The sequence below is a fragment of the Lycium barbarum genome, chromosome 6, assembly GCF_019175385.1.
Source record: "Lycium barbarum isolate Lr01 chromosome 6, ASM1917538v2, whole genome shotgun sequence".
NCBI lineage: Eukaryota > Viridiplantae > Streptophyta > Magnoliopsida > Solanales > Solanaceae > Lycium > Lycium barbarum.
Window position 1 is genome coordinate 90,906,455 of NC_083342.1, and position 27,025 is coordinate 90,933,479.

The 27,025-nt window shown below is 36.8% G+C and overlaps 3 protein-coding genes and 1 pseudogene across 4 annotated transcripts; 1 reads left to right on the top strand and 3 right to left on the bottom strand.

Moving 5' to 3' along the window:
- Positions 1–220: 220 nt before the first annotated feature.
- On the bottom strand, positions 221–3,506 carry LOC132644189 (serine/threonine-protein phosphatase 7 long form homolog). Its single transcript, XM_060360765.1, has 6 exons — positions 2,906–3,506; positions 2,649–2,813; positions 2,128–2,565; positions 1,432–2,046; positions 1,047–1,111; positions 221–317 (listed from the first exon to the last, which is right to left on the bottom strand). Exons 1-6 carry the CDS (start codon positions 3,341–3,343, stop codon positions 221–223), a joined length of 1,818 nt encoding a protein of 605 aa, XP_060216748.1. The 5' UTR covers positions 3,344–3,506.
- Positions 3,507–5,480: 1,974 nt separating this feature from the next.
- LOC132644799 (subtilisin-like protease SBT3) lies at positions 5,481–9,417 on the bottom strand (annotated as a pseudogene).
- A 468-nt stretch (positions 9,418–9,885) lies between these two features.
- On the top strand, positions 9,886–10,845 carry LOC132599802 (uncharacterized). The gene has a single exon (XM_060313005.1). The coding sequence runs from the start codon at positions 10,013–10,015 to the stop codon at positions 10,436–10,438; it is 426 nt and encodes a 141-aa protein (XP_060168988.1). The 5' UTR covers positions 9,886–10,012; the 3' UTR covers positions 10,439–10,845.
- A 3,586-nt stretch (positions 10,846–14,431) lies between these two features.
- Positions 14,432–26,421, bottom strand: LOC132644800 (glutamine--fructose-6-phosphate aminotransferase [isomerizing] 1). Of its 2 annotated transcripts, XM_060361411.1 has the most exons (12): positions 26,118–26,421; positions 25,607–25,627; positions 23,392–23,564; positions 21,709–21,817; positions 19,930–20,075; positions 19,128–19,292; positions 16,467–16,827; positions 16,110–16,360; positions 15,919–16,033; positions 15,563–15,818; positions 15,320–15,488; positions 14,432–14,864 (listed from the first exon to the last, which is right to left on the bottom strand). In XM_060361411.1, the coding sequence occupies exons 1-12, from the start codon at positions 26,323–26,325 to the stop codon at positions 14,781–14,783; spliced, it is 2,058 nt and encodes a 685-aa protein (XP_060217394.1). In that variant the 5' UTR covers positions 26,326–26,421; the 3' UTR covers positions 14,432–14,780. The 2 variants fall into 2 exon arrangements, with proteins under 2 accessions (XP_060217394.1, XP_060217396.1); XM_060361413.1 differs by lacking the exon at positions 25,607–25,627 and having other exon boundaries at positions 26,118–26,420.
- Positions 26,422–27,025: the final 604 nt, after the last annotated feature.

A 27,025-nucleotide genomic window follows, 5' to 3' on the forward strand; every position in this document is an offset into this window, starting at 1 on the left:
TCGTAAATGGGAAATCCCCTAGCTGTAATTGATGTTGGATATCGTCCAGTGATAACCACCGAAAGATTTGGATCAGATATGGCCATTTTGCTTATGAAAACATGTTGTAGACGATCGTATTTGAGGGAAATTGGAAACCGTTGTACGGCTTCCGGACGACGGTTATATCTAACTGAACCTTCTTCGTACACAACTTCCCCACCCCAATATAAATTAACTCTTACATAATTTTCCGCCATATGTTTTTCAACAGAATACAGAAGTAGAAATTAATGGAGAGTGCAAGAGAGAAGTTGAGAGTTCGTAAAAAATGAAGTCTACAATAGAGAAGTGTAGAATTCAGTGAGACATACAAATCTGTGATTTTATATAAAACTAATGATTCACGGATTTTACTATTTGATTTTACGCAAAACACGCTTGATTTGACGATTGCATGGCAGATTCGACGATTTTACACAAACAAATTTACAAATTATTGATCGTTTTTACTTTTATAGCAGCATGCGTGATTTGACGACTGCAACGATTCGAGTAAAAAAAAATTCTCGAATCAATTACCAATTAACAATATGTTCATATTTTGTAAAACGTTAATGATTCACGGATTTTACTATTTGATTTTACGCAAAACACGCTTGATTTGACGATTGCATGGCAGATTCGACGACCGCATGTATTCTGCGATTTTGGAGGAAAAACGTTGGCAGCCAACGTTTTGCAACAATATGAATTGCAAAACGTTGGCCAGCCAACGTTTTGCAATTCATATTTTAAAACGTTGGCCAACAAAATTACACTCCAACGTTTTCCAATTCAATTTTGTTGCAAACTTTACACACATTAAATATGCAGAAACGAGGTGAACCAGAATTGAATAAAAACAGACAGAAATTGGCAAATAAAAACAGTAACTTTTCCATCTAAAATTGAATTCAATAAAGTTTACATACTAATACTTCAACATGAAGTTACCCACTATAAAATAATAATTTAATTTTTACAGTGTCCCTTCCCCCCCCCCCCCCCCCCCCCCCGTGCCACACCGAGTTTGACGACGCTCTCGTTTTGATCTACGTTGGTGAACCTCCTCTTGTATCACACCTGTATCCTGTAAATGCCATAAAAAAATTGATTGTCTACGTAAAATCGAGCAGCATCTCCCCTGTAACAAGGAGTTCCTCCAATACCATATACCAACACAAACAACCAAAGCAACCAAGACAAAACACCACATAACAAACCACAAGTCTAAAAAAAAATTGAATTAAAAGCTAACCTGTGGCTCTAAAGTATGTACATCCGGCACAGAATGTGTGAGGATCCAACATCAAATGCCATGGGAGACTATGCAAAATAAATAATATAGACACATAAGGTAGCCATTACTTTAAACAAGATACAAGCTATTTGAGTGGTTAGAATACTCACATCGGTAAAACTCAGTCTCCTCCCAATTGAAGAGCTCTGTCCAGTGAATGCAGGTAAAGGCCCCTCAGTCATCCCATAAGAGCTGCTTGTCTGACCACCAAACTGTTGGGCCATAACTGCCAGGCTAATAGGCCCAGACGATGCGAATGCCTGAAAAGGCCCCTCACTTCTGATTACCGCTGGTGATTGAACCTCGGGAGCAGACGTCGATGAGATGGACATAAAATCTATTATTGGGTGATATGCATCATCATCTGCATGCATCGTTGAGCTGGGCATATCTTGATCAAAACGAACCTCTTCCTCATCAACCAACTGGTGATCCACGGGAGCTCGACCCCGTCTGTTACCTGATTGGCGTCCTCTACCACGCGCCGCAGGTCTTGGTACATTAGGACGTTGATGACGAGGCACTTGCATAGTAGGCTGCTCAACATACTCTGCCGGTGGTGTATAATATGGAGCGAAACTCAACATCGTCCCCAGAGAGGCAGCAGCCATGGACTCTGTATTAATGTGGCTAAACATCTCTGCTATTTCCTTCACTTCATTAGACTTGGTTGGATCTTGGATAGTCTGCTGAGCCAACCTGTATGATTCTTGATGTCCTAAAGCCTAAAAAAAAAATCGAGATTTGATAGTGGTCTAAAACACATATAAAGACATCAAACATCTAATGGAATGTAATGTACGTACCAGTGCCTCATGCCTGCCTGCCATGTGTTGGTATCCTCTATCCACTTTATGCGTAGGATTTCCTATGAAAGTGCGCGAGTGACGTCGATACCAACAAAAATACTCTGATAGTGACTCTGGATCTTGAGTTTCATACTCGGCCAGAATTAAACTATCTCGACGATTTCCCCACAAAAATTCTGTTTCTGTAAAATATTGTTGATCCTCCACTTTTATAGCATACCGCTTGTCACGTTTGTAATGAAAAGGATCAATCTCTGCACATGGACCCGGAATATGTTGCTTCCTACCAAACTGTCTGAGAACGCGGTCTACCATGTGCCACTCTCGATAGATCCCACAAATAAGGGGAACCTTCGCCATCCAAATATCTCGGCCACGCAGACACCACTCAGGGAGTCTATTGATGATGGCCTCTGAATAAGGCTGCCACACAAACTACGATAGAAAGAACATAAATTACACATAAGCGTAACTATTCTATCAAAACGCCATTAACAACCATAATTATGATAAAATACCTGGCCATCTATTAGGTTGTCCAATACATCCCTACATATGGGTAAAACATCACGTGCCTCATTTTCGTGGGATTTACGATGAGTCCACCTTCGTGCAAGAGCCGTGTGTGGCGGAAGAGCCCTGCATGGTGGCTGCATCGGTATAATGCGCTCCCAAGCCCAAACCTATATTAAAAAATAAAAATAAATACATAAAAACCTTATAACTATCAAATAGGACAACCAAATAAAATTATATAATTTTAAAGGTCACGTACCTGCAATAAGGAAATGAATCCACACACATCCTTGGCTTTCCTCAACGAAGCACGGCATAAACAAGTATACAAATATGACAATGCAGCCGCTCCCCAAGCTTGTTCATTCATTGCTCTAAGGTCACGCATGTCAAGCAAATAATCTAAATTAAGTAAGTCACCGGACTTATCCGGAAATATCGTGCCGCCACAAAGCCATAGCAAGTACAACCTAACCCGCTGTTGCACATCAATTTCTGGGGTCTGATCTGTAATATCATCTAAGCCTCTAATATATTCAATTAATTTATGTACTTCTAACCTACTAACACCATTAAAACAATCCAGACCGGGTGCCCAACCAGTAAGCTCATGGATCAATTGTTGCCACCCACCAATATCTATATATCTAGCATTAAGATTATTCAAGGGATAACCATCAACAACCAAGCCAAACATGACCTCGATATCTTGTAATGTGATGGTCGCCTCACCTGTACGCAGATGAAAGGTGTGCGTCTCAGGACGCCATCTCTCTATAAGTGCAGTGATGACTGCCCAATCATATGATACACATCCTACCTCTATTACTCCCCTAAATCCACACAGGCCAAAGTAGTCAAGGATGTGAGGATGAAAAGGATGACGCCTCACATGCTTCCAAAATTCAGTATTCGCGCGGCGAGGAAATAGGCATCCGGTCGGTCCTCTCAAGGAACCATCCCACACAGCCTCTGATCGATGCTTCTCCTGGAGTGTTAACACATCGTACACTTCTGGCCCCGGATGTACGCATACCCGTGGAAACTCCATACCTTATATAAAAAAAAAATGAAGTCCAGATCAAGTTATTTGGAGTAACTCACTATTAAAAAAAATATATTATATAAAAATCCATAACAAAATATATTGTATAACAATCCATAACAAAATATATTGTATAAAAATCCATAACATAATATATTGAAGAAATTACAGGTTCTGCAGTCATAAATTACTATGGTAATGCATAAATACATCAAACAAAGCAACATTCACAAAAGGGAGGAAAAAAAATTCGATTCTTTATGACACATTTCACAATTCTTTTTTCCTGTACCGAAAATATCATCATCGGTCTATTATTGGCAATATCCACAATTCCACAATGTTTCAAGATAGTGATCTATACTTGTAAAACGTGGATTGATCCGCGTTATACAATATATTTTGTATAACGTGGATCAGTCCACGTTTTACAAACATCCACAAAACTAACAAAAATAACAGCAACATAACAATCCCTAACAAAATATATTATTTAGTTATTCAGATCTTTCATATAACAATCCACAAAAATAACAGCAACATAACAACAAATTTCTTCAAAAGTGCTACTAAACAAATCGGACCTTTTATATAATAATGCTTCTAACAATCATATTTTAAGTTCAAATTAAAATAACACAAATAACACAAATAAAAAACAACAATTAAGATATATAAGACAAACAGATCTATATCTATTATAAATATACAATATTATATGAGTTAGAAAAAATACCTCAATTTAAATAGCAATAATAGATAAAGATGAAGAAGTTGCTTCAAAAATTAGATTGTATTGCAGGGTTTAAAAAAAATAGAGGAGAAGGAAAAGGAGAAGAAGATGGAGGTTCTGTAAGCAATGGAGGAGAATGGAAGAGAACGAAGGGAATGAAGCGGCGGAAGATTTTAGGGAAGGGAACGAAGGGAAATATTTTAGGGCAAAAGGATCAGTCCAAATATACAATATAACTTGTATAATGTGGATCAGTCCACGTTATACAAGTTATAATTGTATAACGTGGACTGATCCATATTATACAATTTATATTGTATAACGTGGATCAGTCCACGTTATACTTGTAAATAATTTTATTTTATTTTCGTTTGTCTGACAATTTAAAAAAAAAAAATTGGGGTATATCGTGGATCAGCCCACGATATACCCCTTTCGGTATAATAAATTTTAAACGTTCCCTTTTGGTAAAAACCGTGTATTTTTATACCCTTTAGGCTCCGACTCTGATACCATACGTATGTACATAACTCCTTCACGATCCCTTTGCAAAACATCAGTTAGTGACTGACGGATGTCCCAAAAAACCTCTAAACAAACAATTGCATTCGTCGTAGGAGCTAGTTTTGCAAGCCCATCTGCAAGTTGATTCTGCTCTCTGTAGACATGCCCAACGGTTGGGCTATTCAGCTGCTAGAGGATGTACTTTCAGTCATCAATCATATGAGAGAAATTAGGATTTGATATTCCAAGTACATGAATAAGCTCACCGGCGTCAATGTTAATTTCCAGAGGTTGAAGATTGTGCTGCAAGGCTAAAGTGGTAGACAATAAAATTCGCGTCGAGAAAATAATAATCAAGACAGGAAGATATCGCAACAATCATAGTATTTGATTTCAAATATGAGTATTACAATCTCTATGAATCCTCTGATTCTTCCTTTCGATAATAAATTCAAGGGCTTTTGAGCTTGATCTTGAACTTAAGGGATTTGATCTTGACTTGTACTTGAATTTATGGGCCTGGAGCTTGATCTTGAATTTGGTGGTCTTGATCTTGAATTTGGTGGTCTTGATCTTGAGAACTTGTAGAGAAATACTTGCTTGTTTGAAACTTGTAGCTTGTAGAGAATCTGTGACGTTTGATTCACGAGCACTTTCTTTTCTTTTTATACAAATGACTACCCTTTTTTTTTTTAATTTCCTTAATTTATTTCCATAACTGAACTTCAGTTGATTAGGACGAAGTTCCTTAAAAACCTCCGCCTTAATTAAATTATTAGTCATATATAATGGTTTATTTCTCTCAATTGTGTATTTCCAAAACAATGGTTGCTTCCATAGTAGAATGATTGTTTGGTTAGTTTTTGAAGATGAGTTTTTGAAGTGAAAATTTCTACCCGCTCACAAAACTTCAGCTTTTTTTAAAATAAATGCATGTACAAACACAACTTCAACTTCTAAGTACCATTTTTCAACTACAACTTCAAATACTTTTTCTAATCACTCAATGCATGTCAGAATGCAGTACCTATTTCACTCATAATACCTATTTCTAGCTCCATGAATCTCAATTTCAGTATTTATTTTCACATTAAAAAGTGACTTTCTAATTACGTTTGAAACGGTCACTAATTTTTGATGGCTTTGCCGGCAAAAAAACTGATGATCCCACCTAATCTTTACGGAGAAAACACTTCCTCCAATAGTATCACCTTAAGCTAGGTGAACTTTCTCCAAAAAGTGGTTTCATTTGTTTCTTCAATGAAAGCCAACAATCAATTCTCCCAAAAATTCATGCTCAGTTTCCTACTCAATCCCAAACAGCACGCTGAGAAGTTATTGGTGGCAACTTCCCCTTTCAATTCAACCTTACCTTTCGATCAATCCATTGATTTGGGTAAAATCTGCTCACTTTCCTTTCTTAAATGTTCCTCGTAAAGAATGTGTTTTCTGAAATTCTTTTGTGTGTATCAACGTTGTTGATTTTTCTTTTTTAACCTTTTTTCGGAGAGATCAAACAGTTCTTACAGATATAAGTAAGCGCTATAGGGCGTTTTAAGAAGCAAATTTGCTTCCAACGCATATACTATAATTTATTCCGATGACTTTTTGATCGGACAAGCATTCAGTATATATACGTAATTTCCCTCTTGATTCCCCTTGGTCTTGTATTTTGTACTTCCAGCTCAAGAAACTGATGGTCCTAGTCATCACTACCCCAGACCTCAATAATGGTAGCTGTCACTATAGGACTCCTTACAGAGTGGTTACCATTCTCCTCAACCCAAGTGATCAACCCAACGTGTTGACTCTGAGTCTCGTCACCTATATAGCGAATTGTCAAAGAATAGCTTTGCTTCTCATTTTTCTTCTTGAACACCAACGTTCGTGGTGACACTGAAACTGTGGAATTCTTAGGAGTTTCTATCTTCACTTTATAAGTTGCTCCACCTTCACCAACATTTGTAAGGGTTCTCTTGAAGTTTTGCTCCAACGAGGTGAAGTTGCCCTCGAGGCTGAACGGGTACAAGGCAATGAATGATGGGTAATTGAGATCAGATGATGGACTTGAGCAGTTGTGGTAATTGGCTGATGATCTTGCAAGTGTTTTTAACTGCTCTTCTGTGAAATTCATAGAGCATATAAGATTTATGTAATCTTGTGGAGTAGCATCATATACTAGACCGGGTCAAGAGCTCTGTTGGGATCAACTTGCCCTGCTCCCATGTCTAGGGACGTGGCGGCCTTATTGTTGTCGGAGTCTTTAATTGGTTTACGAGTGTTGTCCAAAGGATCTGCCGTGGTCATCATGGCAGAGCTAATAGCTGAAGGGCTCCAGTCAGGATGCGCAACTTTTAGCATTGCTGCAATTCCAGCAGCATGTGGTGCAGCCATGGAGGTGCCTGATTCAAGAATGCAATCAGTGGACAATTCTATTTTCGCCCAAATACTTGTAGCAAATACGTTTGGCGGATATGCTGCAAGAATCAGCACCCCTGGTGCCAATATATCTGGCTTTGCAATTCCCAAGTAGCTTCTGGATGGGCCTCGTGAAGAGGATGCAGCAACAACTGGTGCTGGCTTTGCATCCAAATATGTCTCTTGGAACGTGATGGTGGTTGTGGGAGGAACGCTGTTTTTTACATAATTGATGACTTGTTTCCCTTGCTTTTTGTTAATCACTACTCCAGGGTTGGGAAATCTAGCAGACCTGAACACTCCTGAATCCTCAGAAATAAAGATGCCAGCTTTAAGTCTTGCTTGAGTGACAATACGCATTTGATCAGAGAAATCCCCGTTATCATCACATATAATGATGGTGCGTTCGGGATCAGGAACTTGCGATAGCAATTCCTCCGAATTGCAGTTAGATAGAGTCTTGTTGTAAATCACCAGTGAATCCCTGACAATGGCTCTTGCAGGAAACAAGCTCCATCCCCTAATTTTTAAGCCATTGCCCAAAGTCAAAGTTCCTGCAAATGTCCGACCGGTGTAGCCTGATGCTACGCACAAGATCCATGGAGATCCATTAACTACAGTTCCAACACCACTGTTACCTCGATTTCCAGCTGAAGCTGAAACTAGCACTCGCTTCGTCATAGCTCCAAAAGAAGCAATTGATATAGCATCTTCATACAAAGGAATGAAACCGTACCCTTGAGAAATGGATATCGTATCGACACCATCTGCAACGCTTGGTCCATAGCAGCAATTAAATCTGAAGTAAAGCTTCCTTCTTTAAAGCTAAACTTATACACAGCAAGCCTAGCTCGTGGTGCAACTCCTCTTGCTGTTCCTGCTGCATATCCAAAATGGGAGACACCTTTCGCAAAGTTCCCAGCAGTAATGGAAGCGCAATGTGTGCCGTGACCATTAGTATCTCTCACAGAATTCATGGAAATGTTCAACGTGGGATCATTAGCCAAAATTCCCTTATTGAAGTAATTAGCCCCAATGAGTTTTCTGTTGCACATTGAAGTGTTAAACTGTGTGCCTGGCTTGCAAATTCCCTTCAACTTCTTGGGGATTTCAGGCATACCATCATCTTGGAAACTTGCGGATTCAGGCCAGATGCCACCATCAATAACACCAATGATCACATCTTGGCCTAAACCAGAAGCTTGCCATAGACCAGATGAAGGGCTGAGCTTGAGGAAATCAGATGTGTGGGTAGTGTGAGGTTCCACAGTTCTATCTTTGTAAGCTGAAATGAAACCTGGTGACTTCTTCAAGGCTCCTAATTCATCTTTGGACAAAACAGCACTGAAGCCATGAAACACATTGTCATAAGAATAAACTAGTTTAGGAGCAGAGTGGAATCTGTCTACTGATGAAGGAACAACAGCTTTGATGGAATCAATGGTAGAAGAATGCCAATGATGGTGATCAATAAAGACATTAGGCATAAGGGACTTGTCAAGGTGGACAATGTATGTGGATCTTTGTGCTACAGCTAAAAAGAGATGAGCCGAAAGAACCCATGAAAGCAAGAAAAGATGTGGAGAACAAAGACACAGCATTCTAGATTCCATGTTCACTCACACTCTTATTCTTCTTAAGCCATCAAATAATCAACTGACTTTATAGGATTAAGCATAGAAGCATATGAGGTCCCCTTAGCAGTCAGTGCAGTCAGGTGGTGAAATTTAATAAGAGGATTAATGTATTAAACATAGGCGGCTAATTTTGTAAAAGTGTACTAAACCAAATATTGATCTTGGTTTGTATGGATGTCTAGTCATTCTTACAGGCTGCTCGAAAGGATACCTTGTGAGTTGTAGGTGGCAATCTGTCAATTATGACCCCACTTAAATCCATTTAATTCTACTAGTTAGATCTATGTAGCCTAGCAATCACGTGTTCATATTCACTTGCCAACACATAAAAGCTGCATCTCAATATTTGGTAGAGAAAAAAATGAATCTCAAATTCTCAATCGCGCAGCTCCCCCTGGCTCCATCCAAAACCCGACCTAATATGAAAAATTAACTAGCTTGTTTGTCCAAAGTTAAAAGTGTTTTTTTTAAAAAAAAATCTTATGTTAAAGAATTGAGGTGTTCGGCTAAGCTTTTAGAAGAAAAAAATAATAACTCTTGAGCGGTAACATAAGCTAAAATTAAAGTAATTTTTTTCAGAGGTAATTTTGAAATCTTGACCAAGTGTCCTTTTAGCGTTGGACCCACCCTTAAAAAATTAATACACTCCTAAAAAATAGATATTTTCACTAACTTACCCTTAATTAAATGATGTCTAATTAGTAGCTTCTTGATAATATAGAAACCCACTTATTTAAACAAAGATAAATTCGAAAAAATATAATTAATACCTTCTTGATCCACTAAAAAAATATCAAAAGGACCCTTATTATAGATCAGATGGAGTACTATTCTAATATTAAAAATATATATTTTAAAATTAATTAATCAAGCACAGACTCTCAATAAATACATTTTCAGAAAAATACTTAGGATAAAATTGGAAAGTTGGCCAAGAATCAGATCAGTTTCTCTCTCTCGCTCTCTCTCCATCACTATCATCTTCGCTTCCCCCACACGTTTGATTATGCAAACAAACAAAGCCAAGTCATGTGGGACTGGTTGTGCTTCTGCTTCTCTTTCAACTCAAACAACAAATATTACCAAGACAACCCCTCTTCCCAGAATTTGCTCCCACTTCAACATGATCAGAATCACTCAATGCAATCCCTATCTCCTTTTTCCCTTTCCACTATGATTTTCACGTCTTGGCTAAGTCGTCGCTACTTGTGTCTCTTTCTTTGCTCTCCTTTTCTTCTTCCTCTTTTTTGTGCCACGTGTCCTGTCATCTGTGCTGCTGAAATTTGCTACCGGATATGCCGTCGTCGTCGATCGTCGTGGAAATCAGGGGAGGGGAGTAGTGTAGATGGAAGTGATCAAGGGACATTCTTGTTGCAGAGGTATCTGGATGATCAACTGCTTCTTGTCATTGAATCTATGTCTAGTTGTGGAGATGAAGATGGAATTGATGTGTAAGTTATAGATAATAGAAACCTTCTTTTGCAATAACATAAGAGATCCAGACATCTTTTTTTTTTTTAATCACGTAGTGGGTAGAGGGAGGAAAAATGAAGAAGGGAACTACAAGATGGGAATGGAATCTTCACCGACGAGCTGAAAGTTCAGGTACCTAACTAACTAATCTACTGCAATCCTCCTTATGGAGATCTTTGTTTCCTCTCTTATCTTAGTTTTTCCTTTCGGTTTTGTATAGAAAGTCAACATTGACAATTGTAATTCTTACTATTATCAAAAGAACCGAAAGTAGAGTAGTTTTGGGGTTTGTAAATTGTAATCTTCGGTATTCTCAGTTCTGTTCGAACGAAACGGAGCATTTTCCTATTATATGTTAAATATATATCAAATAGAAGTTTTGATTATGCATTTTGGCTCCGTCAGGGGTATAATTAACTTGTTTTTGGGTTCTTTGTTTCCATCTCGTAGTAATAAAAGTATGTGTGTGAATTGTGATATATAATACGAAGTTTAAAGGGAAAAAATACAAACTTAAAATGATAAAAGGTAAATTTATTAGACCAGACTTAAAAGCTGAATACGAAATAATTAGATATCGTCTGATTGTGAAGTTGAACAATTATATTTTGTAAGGTGTAATAAAATATTAAAAAGGAACTGTTTCGTTGAATAGGTAAACATATTTTTTGGTAACTAAAACTTTTTATTAATTACCAAGTAATTCCACTATTTCTTAGCTCGGCAACACAACTAGCTACCTGGATATTCATCAAATCAACTAAACCAAAACAATACAAAAGTAAAGAGATTAGAACATTGAAATCCTTAAATCAATATTCAGAGAATTGAAAGATCAGAAAAGAGAATATGACAGAACAACTTAAATCCCTAGGTAGAACAATTAAATCTTGAAATCCTTAACAAGGCAATCGAATGAGCTACATGCTACATACATGGGTTTCCTTCTTTTCCTCTTATTTCATTGTTACCTGAAGGGGATTTATAAGAACTACATGAGAAAATTTTAAAATTTGTAGCAGGGTAAGTAATAGATTTTTTTAATTTTTTTTGTCCTCTTTCTCTTGTTTTTTTTCACTTGCTGTGAATATTTTCTCTTTCCAAATATCCCTTCAGTAATTTATGAGAATCAAATCCGATTTTCTTTTTCCTGATAATGCCCCCTTATTTGGTAAAATTATTGAAGCACTTTAAGGGTGTGGCCTACCTGTCGATAAGTTATAATTAAAATGGAAAAGGTCCAAAAATACCCCTGAACTATTGAAAAAGGCTCATAAATACCCTCCTTCCACCTTTTGGTCTAAAAATACCCTTCCATCCACCTTTTAGGTCTAAAAATACCCTTAAGGTTTGTTTTTGGCTCAAATATACCCCTCAAACTAACAAGTTAAAATTAACTCTTTTAAAAAGCCAAATGGCAATTTGTAATTGGTCAATAATAAAATTCCGTAATTTAAAAAAAATCCAAATTTTAAAAAAAAATTGCCAATAATAAATTTCCAGTAATTTAAAATTCCAGATTTAAAAAAAATTGCCAATAATAAAATTCCGTAATTTACATTTATTTTTTTTTAAATTGTGTGGAAACTTAAAAATTAAAAACTAAAAAATTAAAAAATATGAACGAAACTGTTTTTTTTTTTTTGCATTTCGTGAATTAATCAACGAAATATGTTTTTTTTTTTTTTGCATTTCGTGAATAAAAAAACGAAATAGGAAATTATAATTTTTTTTTGCATTTCGTGTATTAAAAAACGAAATAGGATAAAAAAAAATTATTTTCGTTCATATAAAATGAAATTGGAAAATTGGACAAAATATATTTTCCAATTTTGTTTTTATATGAACAAAATTAATTTTTTTATCCTATTTCATTTTTCAATACACGAAATGCAAAAAAAAATTATAATTTCCTATTTCGTTTTTTTATTCACGAAATGCAAAAAAAAAAACATATTTCGTTGATTAATTCACGAAATGCAAAAAAAAAATCAGTTTTGTTCATATTTTTTAATTTTTAAATTAAATAATATATGTGTCCAATCACAAAATGCCATTTGGCTTTTTAAAAGAGTTAACTTTAACTTTGTTAGTTTGAGGGGTATATTTGAGCCAAAAATAAACATTAAGGGTATTTTTAGACCAAAAGGTGGAAGGAGGGTATTTATGAGCCTTTTTCAATAGTTCAGGGGTATTTTTGGACCTTTTCCGTAATTAAAATCTGAAAATCATGGTTTAAATTCTAGTAGAGGTAAAAGAAAATTAGCTGATTATCTATTCAATTTTGGTGGAGTTACTCAGTTCGTGTGGCGAAAGATAATATTTAGTAAATAGTTGGTCCACTTAAATTGTTCTGAACGCTATTGCTCTATAGGCTAGGCCATAGATCATTTTTATGGTCCCCAGTATGATAAAGGATGCGAGTTCAATCATGTAATGATAGGTGTGGGATGTGACGACTATTCAACACAATATTATCGACACTTAAAAGATAAATGTTTGTTTTCCATAAAAAGAAAGGAAGCCAAGGAATGTTCCACTTGAATGTGTTTGGTTTGTATAGAAGAGGAAAGAAAAATAATTTGTTCCATCTATATTGAGATGAAACAGATTCAGAGTACTAGTAGGATCAATGCATCAAATTTTCAGTGTTATAGAAGTTGAGTCAAATTTTCAGTGTTAGACAAAGTTAGGTCATTATATGACATTTTTCAATAACGCGTTCTGGCTTTAGTAGTCTTAAGAAGAAGATTTAGTCAAAAATTTAAACAGTATAGCATGTGTATACGAGTTGGGAAAGGTTAACAAGAAATCCAAGGAAAGAGGCATTTTTCACCTGCACTTGAGATTTGGAGAAGAGACCCTCGTATCTAAATTTCAGTGCGGAGTTGTTGAGTCAACTAACTAGCTACTACCACTAAAACAACAAAAAAAAAAAAAGGCAATCTAATGCACGAAACATCCCGAGTTCACTCAGGGGCAGGAAAAGGGCAAGCACCCCAAAGATGTAATGTAGACAGTCTACCATGACATAAGTATTAGTGCTCTAATTCCACGGTTCGAATATGTCAGCTATAGATCACACGGATGATAGCTTTACTGTTGCCCCAATGCTCCTCTTCAACCACTACAAACTATATAAAACTAGTTTGTTGAGCCGATTTATATAGCTTCTATTCCCTTTTCACTTTTGCTATCACCAATATTTGGCAGATCTTCATATGCATAGTAGTGGAACCAGCAGGAGAATATAGTCCATTCATCTTAGCAAGTGTTCCCAAACAAGCAAGAAATTTACTATATTTAACTAGGCTTTTCATCCCAATGAGACTTCAAGTCGAGTAACTACAGCAGCCTAAAATGGAGAACAATCAACTTCAGTTGAACGACAAACCCATACGATAATCATGCTTAGATTTTAGGGATAACATTTTTACTTGAAAGGAAGGTCATTAATTACAATACTCCCTCTGGATCAAAAAGAGTGTCCACTTAGCATTTATTTTTTTGTTCAAAAAGAGTGTCCACTTATCAAACCAAGAAATAATTAACCTTATTTTTCCAAATTTTGCCCTTAAAGGCTCGTTTGGTTGGGAAATAACTTATCCCGGGATAACTAATCCCGGTATAAGTTATCCCGGGATAAGATATTCCACCCTCAAGGTGGGATAAAATAAGGCTACAATCCCGGGATTAGTTATCCCGGATTTTTATTCCAACCAAACATGGGATAAAGAGGCACTAAAATTTTATCCCGGGACTATTTTTGCTTATCCTTCACACCAAACGACCCCTTAGTGACCAAATCCGAACACCTATTTAATTAGGGGTGGTTTAGTCAAATTATCTACTTTTGCCTAGGAGGGTGTGCAAATGGCTAAGTGGACACTCTTTTTTATCCGGATGGAGCAATACAGTGCAAACGTTGAACACCACATTGGTACTCCGTTTCAAACTTTGAACAAAATCATAAAGTACTCATCCTGAAATGCATTCGTTAAAATGCAAATTGCTCATATCTATTGTTACAACACACAACAATAGTAACACAAATAAAATTAATCAAAAGAACTTCCTGAGACTTGCTCCAAATGGTCTTTCATGTCTACAAGATTAGCTCGATTACATAACCAACCACTAATATGAATAGAACTATTATGTTAAATATGTTACCAAACAAAAAGAATCTAGTTGTTACAGAGTGAATTAGCTATATTGTGGTCAATGCGACCTGTAGTAGGAGTCAAAAGCTGTACCAGTAGATCAAATTGTTGTCATCAAGTGGTAGAGGTTGGACATAGGGAAAGACTAGAAAATGGTTAGCTCACTGTGTTGTGACACTTTTGGCAAGATTGCGAGGTTGATCAACATTGTATCCACGTAGTACAGTCAGATGATAGGCCAATAACTGAGCAAGACAAACGACAAACACAAGAAAATAGTTGAGCTCACTGTAAAATCTCAAACAAAATTAAAATAACTGGAGGACAGGAAAGCTGATGTGCAGCAACTATCACGATTCATAAACTTTCACAGAAGTTACTGACATTGAAAGCTGAAATTTTTAGGTCTGCATTAGATTTTGTATCATGAGGAAACAAACTTTTTCCAGATTCCCACTTTTCCAAAAACTTGCCAAAATGCACACATAGACCGTATACGTAACATTACATGTATACAAGGTAAAATAAGTTCTTAACAGAAAGAGCCAGAGAGAAACAGTAAACGTATTCGAAAAAGAAGAAAAAATGTTTAGGGCTACGAAGAATGCTGACGCTGTATAGTTGTCACCCAATAATCACTTAAAGTTCTTATTTCACTGTTTCACTGAATTATGCGTCTAAAGCAGAGTAGAAACATTACCTGTAATGGAACTATATTAATTACGGGCTGCAAACAGTCCGCAACATGTGGAACTTCAATCACTCGAGATGATCCACCAACAGAAACAGATGCTGCATCTCCTTCTGTGCACATCACTATCAGTCGACCTTTCCGTGCATGAAGTTGTTGAATGACTGACTGTTGTTTGCTGCGCACCAACCAAATTTGTTAAAAAACTGGCATTCACGGTCATGACACTCTCATTATTAGTTAAAGACTGACCTAAAACAGGAATCACGGGTAGCGATTACTACAATAGGGAGATTTTCATCAACCAAAGCCAAGGGACCATGTTTCATCTCTCCAGCAAGTATACCTTCACTGTGCATGAGTGCCACCTCCTTTACCTTCAAAGCACCTTCAAGAGCTGTTGCATAGTTGTAACCTCTTCCAAAAACAAGAAGTGATTGCTCAGCAATTAGCAGCTTAGCAAGATCCTTCATTTCTTCATCAAGCTTGAGCACCTCTTTCACTTTGCCTGAAATTCATGCATAACGTAGCATACAAGAACCATGATGATCCCATACATATTTAAGGACAAATAGAAACATGAATGCTAGCACCAAATGAAAACTTACGTGGCAAGTCAAATAGACCATCAATTATTGCTTCTCTTCTTGCTTGATTTGAGAGTGTATCACCTCCAATTGCAAGAGCTAACATGGCCATCACAACAATTTGGCTCGTGTATGCCTGTTTATCAAAGAGGTAATTGAGAAGCCAACGCGAAAAGTGACCACTAAACTTCAAGGAACCATGATATACCTACCTTAGTACTTGCAACTCCTATCTCACAGCCCGCATTTATGTGAACGCCACAGTGAGTGTGCCTAGCAATTGCGCTACCAACAGTATTTGTAATGCCAACACATAATGCGCCATTTTCCAGAGCATACTCTAATGCAAGCAGAGTGTCAGCAGTTTCTCCTGATTGACTAACGAATACAGCCGTATCTTCTCTATATATTGGCCCTTGTCTGTCCACTAAATCACTGGCAATCTCCATGGTTACAGGAATACCTAAATTAGAGAAATAAAACTAGTGAGACCAAAGGTACTCCAGAATCTACGTTTTATCCCTTGTGATAGAGCTCAAAAAACTTCATTATAAGTATAAACAACTAACCAGAAAGCTCTTCCACGATGGATCTTGCAGCAAGAGCTGCATTGTAACTAGTGCCGCACCCAACAAAAACGATTCTCCTGCTTCTTCTTATGGTTTTGAGCTGATCCTTCAGGCCCCCCAAGAGAACAGTCTTGGCTTTACATGATCCACCACGTATAAGTCTCCCTCGCATAGTCGTCGTTACAGATTCTGGCTGCTCATGAATTTCTTTTTGCATGTAGTGCTCATACTTGCCTTTGTTTATCTGTTCTACCTCCAATTCCAAAATGGATAAGGCACGCTGAACAGAAGCAGGTCTACCAAGAGGACCACCATGGTTATTCTTAGCCTGGTCAAATTTGTAAATTGACACGCCTCCATCCTGACTCAACAGAAAGCAAAAAGTTATGAAAGCCCACTCTATACTTATCTAAAAAAAAAAATAGAAGCCCACTCTATAAGCGACCAAGGAAGAAGAAAAGGCATTAAGTGCTTCTTCTTACTTAAAATGCATGTACTTCTTGATTCGGAGTTCTGTTAGGCCTTCACGGCAAGGTGGACGTAAAGAAATTAATCCTGGGCCTAACTCAACCCCAAAAGCTAGTTCGTGAGGGGAGGATTGCCTAAGACCATATAAGGAGACCACCATCCCATTAACCACTGATGTGGGACTTCTTCACATCCCCTTGGGCTTTTAAATATGGGGCCCACCATCGGGTGGGATGGGTCCTGCTCTGATACCATGTAAATAAATTGCTCTTGGGCCTAACTCAACCCCAAAAGCTAGCTATGAGGAGAAAATTGCCCAAGACCATATAAGGAGACCACCTATCCCATTAATCACCAAAAGACTTGGTGAAGATTCCTACACATACTGCAACCATCTAAATAGACGTTAGCCATAGATTCCAATAGCTTGTCTAAACCCACTGAGCCTATGTTCTAGATGAAAAATTGTGGCGAAACACCATGTGAGTCGTAGTTCAACAAGTCATGAATGTGCTTCCCAATCGTTACCCCACTTTGTTAATCAGAATGCACCAAATGCTGACAAACTTATTCAATCTTTGATGACTGCGCAATCTTAACATCCACGTTTCTAGTAATTCATTTTATGGATGCATTGGACCTTGGAAATTCCATATTTACTTCCATTGATTTGGATTAGTCGTCAACTGTTCTATAGGACTTACCATTCTCTTTGTTAGTTATCTCAATACAGTATAACACTCCTCTAGTACTTCATTGCACCATCCTTTTTCAATTCGGTTTGTTACATCTATCATGTTATTCTCCAAAAAGACTGTCCCTAATCTATGAATTGCCGGAATTTAGACACCACAATCCCGTGTATTCCATTTAACATTCATTTGTTTATGGAGCTAACATGATCCCAAAAAAAAAAAGAGGAAAGGGGGAAATCAGTAAACCACCGCAATTTGGTAGCTACTACAAACTTTCAGCAACAAATTCGTAGGGAACTCTGAAATTTGATCTAAGACAAAATATTGTAAGTATTAGAATGAAATGGGCCCAAATTGAGTGGAAAAAATATCGAGGATTAATATAGCCAATGCCAAACTAGATTGGGATTGAGGCATATTTTTTGTTGTTTGAGTGATCCATTCGCCCGTATCTTCTGTGGCTTTCTGCTCATCTTACCTCTTATTCTCAGCTACATTTACTGTTTATGCAAGTTGTTACAATCTGTCCAAGTCCTAAACAGTTTCAAAATACCATTTAGCAATTGCTCCCTCTCTCTCATCGGTATAAAATTTAATCCTAGAAGGAGCATTTTCCCCTCAAGTTAATTAATGCTTGGTGCAGAGATCTTAAAGAAGATTCTGTATCATATCCTACCTCGTCACACAAAAAACAAGACGCACCTCATAACTCTTCATTCTAGCAATATTGGTCTGATAGCGCAATCCTTTCGCCACGATGCTCTAAATAGTGCATCAAAATCAACATTACAAGAACTGAGGCTCTCATACATCTCCAGTACGTGTACACCCAGCTTTTAGCTGATAGCAAGTACGGGTAAGTATCGAGCATGCGTCTCTAGCTTTTAGCATGTTTTTAGTGTATTTTGGAGGAGTTGCACAACCCATTACCCCTAACAAATTCACTAAAAACTAAAGAAAAGGGCCCACATGTCATCACCATCCCACTCCATACAAGTTAAAAAAATCATATGGGTTACCCACTCCTGTGCCTAGTGGCTCCAAATGTATGACTCAGGAACAAGTTGGTCGCATATGGGTTTTTTATGTAGTTGGGTCGGATTTAAATGGAGCTGTTGTAAAAATGAAATCGGGTTTGTTGGAGATTTCCGTTAAGACGGGTATATTTGAAAACTTTAATGACGGGAGGGGTATTTTTGACCCAAATTGGTAATGGAGGATATCTTTAACACTTTTCCCAAAGTAGAGGGGCATTTTTGACCCTTTTCCCATAATATTAAACTAGAAAAGAGACTTCTAAAATATTTCAGTTTCATCTGCATCTATGATGAACCAACTAAGATTCAGTTTTTGTGTTCACAGAATGAAGAGGTGGTATATTACCAAAGAGAGTTGCTCAAATTAGAAGGAAATAGGATCACAATTCACAGTTAGCTTAGTCGTCATGAGCTCCATTTTCTAATGGAAAATAGCCTAGAAATTAACAATAAGGGAGTACCTTGATGTGAACAACTTCGCCATCCTCAATTACCAAGACCTTCTTAGTATGTTCAACCAAAGCATTAGCATCACTGGACAAGAATAATTCCTTTGGTTGCCCATTGCTTGAAGGAAATTTAGCATCACTAAATGATGATCCTGCTGAGGCCTCTTCTTCTAAGTCCTGGAATCAAAGAATGCACTTGTTAACGTGTGAGCCTATGGATTGCACAGTCAAGTAAATTTCTTCCATTGACCATTTAGGTTAAAATCCATCCTATATGAACATGAGATCCTAAATGGGTCAAGCACAGTCAGCTCTACATAATGGGACCATAGGACGATAGCCTAATCCAAGATAAGCCAAACCTGAATACCTGTTTGCACATACAGAAGATGATATAAATATTTTATACTAGTGGATTATATTATTCTTTTTGTTATTGAACAGTCACACACCCATCTTGCAGTCCTGAGGTTGAAAGGCAGGAGAGGTGATAAACTAGATTTCTTCTGGTAAAATGTGGGACTGACACAGAGCTAAAAACAAACTTGTGAAAATCAGACTATACTCTCTATTTTTATGTGATAGCCCGAAGATATTTAGCATTTCCATAATGGTTGAAAAAAATAAGAGGGTAGCAGCTGTATAAGAGACAAGCCAAGCCAAGCCATACCAATAGAGGTCTAATACAGAAAAGTTCCTATTTGACAAGCAATGAATAATGCATCTTTTTGTAAACAGAAACTCTTATCAAAGGAAATGTAAAAGATTTATAGCAGGTACAGATCAGATTCATCCATAGTACAAGTTAACTTACTTTCACACCAAGAAGAAGTGGACTACCACGTTTGCAAGCAATCAATTCATTTGGGTAGTGCCGACTTTTAAATGTGAGAGCATAGGCTCCTTCCAGATGCCTTATTACCTCAAGCACCACTTGACTGAATGTCACGCTCTCATCACCTGAGACAACAGTTTAACAATTATTCTACTGGTACACCATATCAAGATTTTGATGCTTTATGAAGGGAAAAAAGTCAAAAGCAAACAAAACGAACTAAACTGGAACAGACGTTCCATAATCTCCAGCAAAAACAGTCAAGGAGAAGTTAGCTGAAATGCAACTGCATTCATTTATCAGAATAAGACGCCCAAAGATCTTAGAGGTTATTCAGTCATCAGTTGTGGCTGCGAAGAAAAGCTTCTCAAAACTCCTGAGTAGCTTCAATGAGAGAGAGAACAGAACTTCTACAGGCAAATAAATCAACCTACAGACTCTGTGCTGACTTGATATATAGAAAGGGGACGATCAAGGAGAAGCAAAGAATGATATATTCTTGATGCATTGAGGTGACTGATAGTGATAAATTAAATAGATCTGTGAAGAATAATTGTTGGAGAAACCCAAATGAGTCGAATCATTGAAAAGACGGGCCCAGTGTTACAAAAGAACCAAATTAGAAAACAGAAATATTACAGCTGTCTAATTCTGACTAACATGGAGAATAAAAATTATAGATCAGTCACTTGGAAAAGCAAGATAGTTTGAACTGATAGTTCAAAGAGTTAAAAAGAAATGACATGATATTGATATCACGGTCAATGAATATTGTGCAGTTTAATGCATAAAATTTGAACTCCAGACATATTTAATTGTCATTAGCAGAAAAATTTGACTAAAAAGATGGACAAAATATAATTAAATATAAAAAGAAAGAAGATGAAGCCAAGGAAAATTTGGGGCACAAAGAGATAATAACTACATCGATCCCCAACATTGCAAGATCTCTCATGACAAGAACTATTCCATAGCTATGAAAGGCTTTGATTAATGAGGAGGTAAGGAAGAAGATTCAAGTATAGCAAGATTACTTTAAAGAAGGTACCGCAATGAAGTAAACTGACCATCTTGCAAGAGGAAAACACCCAATAATAAAGATAGTGCATTCAAGTTTGCTACTTGAAACTTGATGCTATAAAAACTAATTGTGAAAGGAAACAGCAGAACCAATCTATTACTACTAATTTATAGGATCAGGAAAACCCATTCAATAAATTATCACTTTTCTTTTGGAAGTTTAACTAATTATTAATTTTTAAGACAGTGACATCTGAGTTGTCGCGTAAGCCTCTGTGTGGTGTAGGTTTAGTTCAGTATTAGGTATCATTAGAGTTAGCCCTTAGCCGTAAGCAGTGGCTGCTTTTTAAATTACATGGACTATTCTCTTTTCATGTGCTTTCTGATGCCAGGACTTCAGCTGCTGCTGATCTTTTTTACTTGCACATAATCTATCCTCAAATATTCTTGCTCTACATCGTAGTTTTGTAACTGTCAGGCCGCAGTTTCCTTTGCTGTGTATAATCACCCCTAGGCAGATCACAGCAGGTTGCTAATGATCTACGTCAGAACTACATTTAAAGATGTACCTAGAGAGAAATGTGCTTTGAAGCAAACAATTGCAAACAGAGAACACAACAATGACTGGCCATGCTATTCCAAGATTTCATGGTCAAGAGAGCAGAAGGAAAAAGGACTAGCTGAGAAGGGTTGGAAGTATGCATTCAGAGCAATCAACTGGATTAACACTGTACTTACCTTCTTCGTTAGCTTTATCAAAGATAAACTTTGCAAGTTTGGGAATTACTTCTGTGTCTGTTTCAGACTCAAACGTGAAACCGTGTCGGAGAAGGGTCTGTTTCAGCACCTGGAGAGTCAAAAGACCGTGAAATGCATAAGTGCATAATACACAAGAACTTATTGCAGCTAAACGTGATCAAGAATAACCTAGATGCATAAGAGAACGGAATTTAGTTTAGGACTTCGCAGTTCAACACAAGAAAATCGAAAAGAGGAACTTCGTAAGAACATATCAAATCAAATAAGGAAGCACTTCAAGTAACCAAATCTGACATATCAAATGATCAGTTCCAGAAATGATACAGCAGATATCTTTCAAGTCCAAACTCTTTTCTCTGTTAAAATGAGAAATAAGTTAGTATGCAGCTCATTGAAAGGAAAGTGGAGTTATTAAAAAACAGAGTTTTCCCATAGACAGAAAAAAGCAGCCAAAAACAATGTAGGCAAATCGTCCGTCCGTGAAAGTAAATAATTAAATCCTGGTGGAAACAAATATAAAACTGAAGTTAACACACTAATAAGTTATAGTGGATCCTCCGTCTAATAAGAATCCTTAGCACCATGATCTAGAGACTTCTCAGGTTGTGCTTACACACTGTAACGAGTCTAAGAACTCCAGCTTCTTGTACAAATCCTGTAAACTAACAGCAGTAAGGTTCAGGAAAGATCAGACAATATGGTAACTATTCTTCCTAAACTGTTAAACCTCTGACACTCTCGTCTATCTCCAGAAGTTGCTTAAGTAAGAATGTCACATAGTAATTAGTCTAACTGGCAGTTACCACAGTTGGTTTAGTATGGATAATAGAGCTCCCCCACAATAATAAGACTTAAATGACTATCTGGACAGACTTTCCAAATTAAGAAAAGCTATTTAATGGTCTGGGCTGCATGATGATCTGCAAGGAATATTCTACACTAGCAAAAATTACCATGTTCTTTCCTTCCAACTGCTTTCTGACAATGACGAAGGATATCCCATACTTGCATGTATCAGCAGTTTCTCTCCTACTAAGTAAATCCAGATATAAACATATACTCTCACTGTCCAATAACTAAAAATTATCAAAAATGGATAAGTGCGTCTTTCGACTTCATTTCTTTTTTTGCTCTTTTTATTTTTGCGAGTATCTGTTGGTTTATAATGACTTATTTACCTTCATTGTTTTCATTTTCATAGTTATTTATAGCAGTTAATTCTCCTTTTACCATGACTTTCTTGCTTCGTTATTCCTTGCTTTCATATTGTTTTCGATACGCTTGAGCATATCTAACCTTTTGTCTTGTCTTGACTTTCTTTCTCTCCTCTCTTGAGCCGAGGGTCTTTCGGAAACAGCCGCCCTACCTTTCAAGGTGGGGGTTAGGTCTGCGTACACTCTACCCTCCCCAGACCCCACATAGTGGGATTATACTGGGCTTGTTGTTGTTGTTGTTTGTTGTTGCCCTTTTTATTTTTAAATTTGATAAGTAATGCCTCTTTCAACTTCATACTTTCATACAGTTGGTAATTTCAAATTCAACATGATAGCTCTAAATTTTAACAACAAACAATTAAACATTAAAATGCTAATAAAGTTGGGCTAGATCAAGATAAGGTCAGCACACAAATAAATTCTCAGCACACAAAGAAGTCATAGGTACCTTGTAATTGGTGATGATACCATTGTGAACAACCAAAAACTCATTTCCAGCACCAGAACTTTGAGGATGACTATTTTTAGGAGCAGGCTCCCCATGTGTGGCCCACCGAGTGTGTGATATTCCAGCATGAACAGAAAATGATTCTTCGAGATTCAAATCTGTAGCAGCAACATCTGAGGAAGTGGACTTAATGTTAGGGTCAGAAAATGATAGTATATCACTGGAAAATGTAAGTCAAAATGTAAAAGCAGGACGCCATAAAATGGCAATTTCCTCATAGTATACCCCCATAACCATAAATAATTAGTGTTTTAGAATGTAATTTATAAGTAATCAATCTGACAAAAAATCGGTGGCAGCAAAAGATTGGTAGATTCAGCAGTCCAACACCGACATTGCTCATAATCATGCAAAATGTACTCAACTATACAAAAGGCATGGAGTTAAAGTTAAAAAGACTTGGCACAACAGATGTTGGTAGTTCCAACAGGGAACACGCTATATACCATGGAAAATGTATTCAACAAACTGTCAAACTCTTCCTTGAAAGCATAACACAATGAGAAGGTCTAAAATAATTTTTTAATTAAATGAATGTGGAAAGGGGACATGCAGCTTAGGCAAATAAAAGCAAGTCTTAATCTGCGCAAAAAGAGCTCGGAACATGCTCAAAAGATGGCCATATTGAAAGGAAAAATTGCATCGCATTCAACTTGAGTCCTGCATCACTCTCTCCATATTTTCTGAAACTGGACCATATGTTTAAGGTGTGCGTCAGAGATCACAATCAATTCATAGTTTGTAACTAGCCTTCCATCTAATAGTTAATAGTGACACCTGTCTTTTATCCTGCATCCACACTCATTCTGCAATGTAACTGCATTTTCTTCTCTTTTTCTTTTTTACCCTACAGCTTAACATTACTAAATTACATCAGTTCCAAATCCTAGAACTAATCTAAACCACCGCAGGCCTACAATTTTGTCAATCCCAGTCTGTGGACAAGCACTAATAAATCCCTACACACCCCAGGGTCTATCGAAAACAGCTTCTCTACCTCCCAAGGTAGGGGTAAGGTCTGCGTACACTCTACCCTCCCCAGACCCCACTTTTTGGTAATATACTGGGTGTGTTGCTGTTGTATACCCCAGGGGAAACAAATAATTAGAGCCTGGTAATATCAGGAAACTGTACATCCCTACTTAAGCCCATGAAAAGCATCACTGAGCAAGTTGAGCAAGTTCTAATTTCATACACACCTTTCAAAGGAGCCTACTAAGTATCTCAAGAGGAGACTGCTGGCTTCATTCAATGTCAGTATGCTTAAACTAGGAAAATGTCCCCTTAGTCGAGAATTTGACGATGTGTGTCTAAGTGAATAAATGGCCCCTTTAAGCTATGGAGATTTTCTGAGTTTCAACGTCTACTCGTAAATAGTACTAATCAGCAATGTGTATCTTATTCATACAAACATCAATAAAGCTACGACCTAGCTAAGAATATATTGTATCATTAAACTGAGAACGTGCCAGATGACATGGACTAAAGTAAGCACGCTTCACTGAATAGGACAACTACTACATCCAGATGAAACCAAAAAATAATAGCATTAACTATGCATCCAACAAGTAATTTTTGGTGATGGAAAAGGCATGTCAATAAAGCAAAAGGCACGAAAGAAATTTGAAAACCCACCGAATAATCTTCTTCTATAAATAAATCATCCTTTTTTCTTTCCTCCTTTATTTTTGGATAACCAAGAAATCACATATGTGTTAGCCGGTTTGTCGTGCACAGGTTAGAAACTTGGGGGAGTCTTGATCCACCCCTCTACCCTTCTACGACTTAAATACCAGGCTTTAATCAGCAGCATGTTTTGAAAACGTGACGTGTGCTACCACACACTATGCGCTGTAGCTTTTGAAATCGTGTTCTGTGCTACCACATTCTCGTGACAAATGCTACCATTAATCGAACTAGTTCACCATCTGTCAGCAACAGTACTTCTCACTTTCAATACCTTACAGCACATTACAATCACATATTTAGCAAAAGAATGCATCCGCCTACTGAGTTGGTTTCCCAACTTACCATAATTCCTTGAAGTACCAATTAGAGGCGTGCTGACAACAAATTGAGTTAGAACAATTTAACATAATTAAATCCATCAAGTTAAACCTTTCCTAAGTAGAGTAATTTAACATTCCTGCTTTACCTTCCTTCTCATCCCACACTCCTACAACACATGAATAGAAAATAGAAAGAAATTAATAAAAACAAAAAAGCATCAGCATTGATGCATGAAACTATAACAAATAAACGGGATCATTATCAAAATGATCATGAGTCAGAGGTATCACTATTACTTTTCTAATAACAAATTTGTTAAACAATTACAACTTGTCTAGCAAATTAAACTCTTTCCACTAATTTTGTGTCACCTTTTCTTCTCATCCAGCACATACAGTAATACAGATAACAAAAAATTACCCAGATCAGAGCAAGAATTATTAACACAAACAAACTTAACCCCATAAAGTTAATACTTTTCGCTAATAAACTATCATAAAAATCTCAATATAACTGTCAACAATTCCACAAACATAAAATTCTTTTTTAAGATATAAAGAATTAAGAGCACCCAGATCAATGGATGAAACCAAATCAGGGTGTCTAAAAAAAAGAACCATTAATCACCCATAGAAAAATAATAGAATAATGGTTACCTTGATATACAGATTTGACAAGAGATTCAATATTGCCTTCTTGACGAAATACAAGAGATTCAGAATTGAGATTTGAAGAATCAATTGAAATTCCAGCAGAATCATACCCTCTATACTCTAAACGTCTCAAACCATTAAATAGAACTTCAAGAATGTAACGTCTCTCTCTTGTCACATTATAATTCAAGTATGCAAATATTCCACACATTCTTTTTTTTTTTTTTTTTTTTTTTTTTGGAACCTTAGTACTCTTTTTTTCAAGAAAAATTTGATGCAATCAAGAAAGGATGGTTTGATTTGAAAAAAAATACAGAGACAGTTATATACTAGTGTTGTCAAGTTGTAGTAGTAATATAGGAAGGCACATGAGAAAGAGGAGGAAGGTGACGAGATTTGACTATTGACTTTTCAATGTTGATTGGGATTTCAACAGATCATTCCAACTAATGAAATTTTGACACGTCATCTCAAGACAACAATGCTTTAGTTGTGACTTGTGACTTTTGAGTTGTGACCACTGTTGATATTTTTTTAGTTATTGCTACTTAACAACATTGTAAAGATATCATTAACAATTTGATTGTCATTAAATGGCTTTAATGACTTTTTTGGTCAAAAGGAAATTACTATATTAATACTACTATTCCCTCCGTCTCAAAATATTTGTCAAAATGCTACCTTAGAAATGCTTTCTTAATGAGCGTATAAATGAAAAAAGTATTTTGAGATAGAAGGAGTAGGAAATAGGGAAAGGATTTTTCTCGGCACTATAGTATCAGCTCCCAGTAAAGAACATTACGAGGATCTGTGGCCTCTGTTTCACCGAAGAATAAGGTAGTAGGGCCCAAAAGTTTTTTCTAAGTGGCAGAGCCTTTATTTTCTTTTCCATTTATTTTGCTCCAGAAATT

Coding starts and splice junctions, on each gene's coding strand:
- LOC132644189 (XM_060360765.1), bottom strand. CDS start 3,343: ATGTTTGGCTTGGTTGTTGATGGTTATCCCTTGAATAATCTTAATGCT. Junction 2,566..2,648: donor ACAACCTAATAGATGGCCAG/GTATTTTATCAT, acceptor TTTCTATCGTAG/TTTGTGTGGCAGCCTTATTC. Junction 1,112..1,431: donor GGAGACTGAGTTTTACCGAT/GTGAGTATTCTA, acceptor TGGCATTTACAG/GATACAGGTGTGATACAAGA.
- LOC132599802 (XM_060313005.1), top strand. CDS start 10,013: ATGTGGGACTGGTTGTGCTTCTGCTTCTCTTTCAACTCAAACAACAAA.
- LOC132644800 (XM_060361411.1), bottom strand. CDS start 26,325: ATGTGTGGAATATTTGCATACTTGAATTATAATGTGACAAGAGAGAGA. Junction 16,361..16,466: donor CATCGTGGAAGAGCTTTCTG/GTTAGTTGTTTA, acceptor TCTCTAATTTAG/GTATTCCTGTAACCATGGAG. Junction 15,819..15,918: donor TGGTCTATTTGACTTGCCAC/GTAAGTTTTCAT, acceptor CATGAATTTCAG/GCAAAGTGAAAGAGGTGCTC.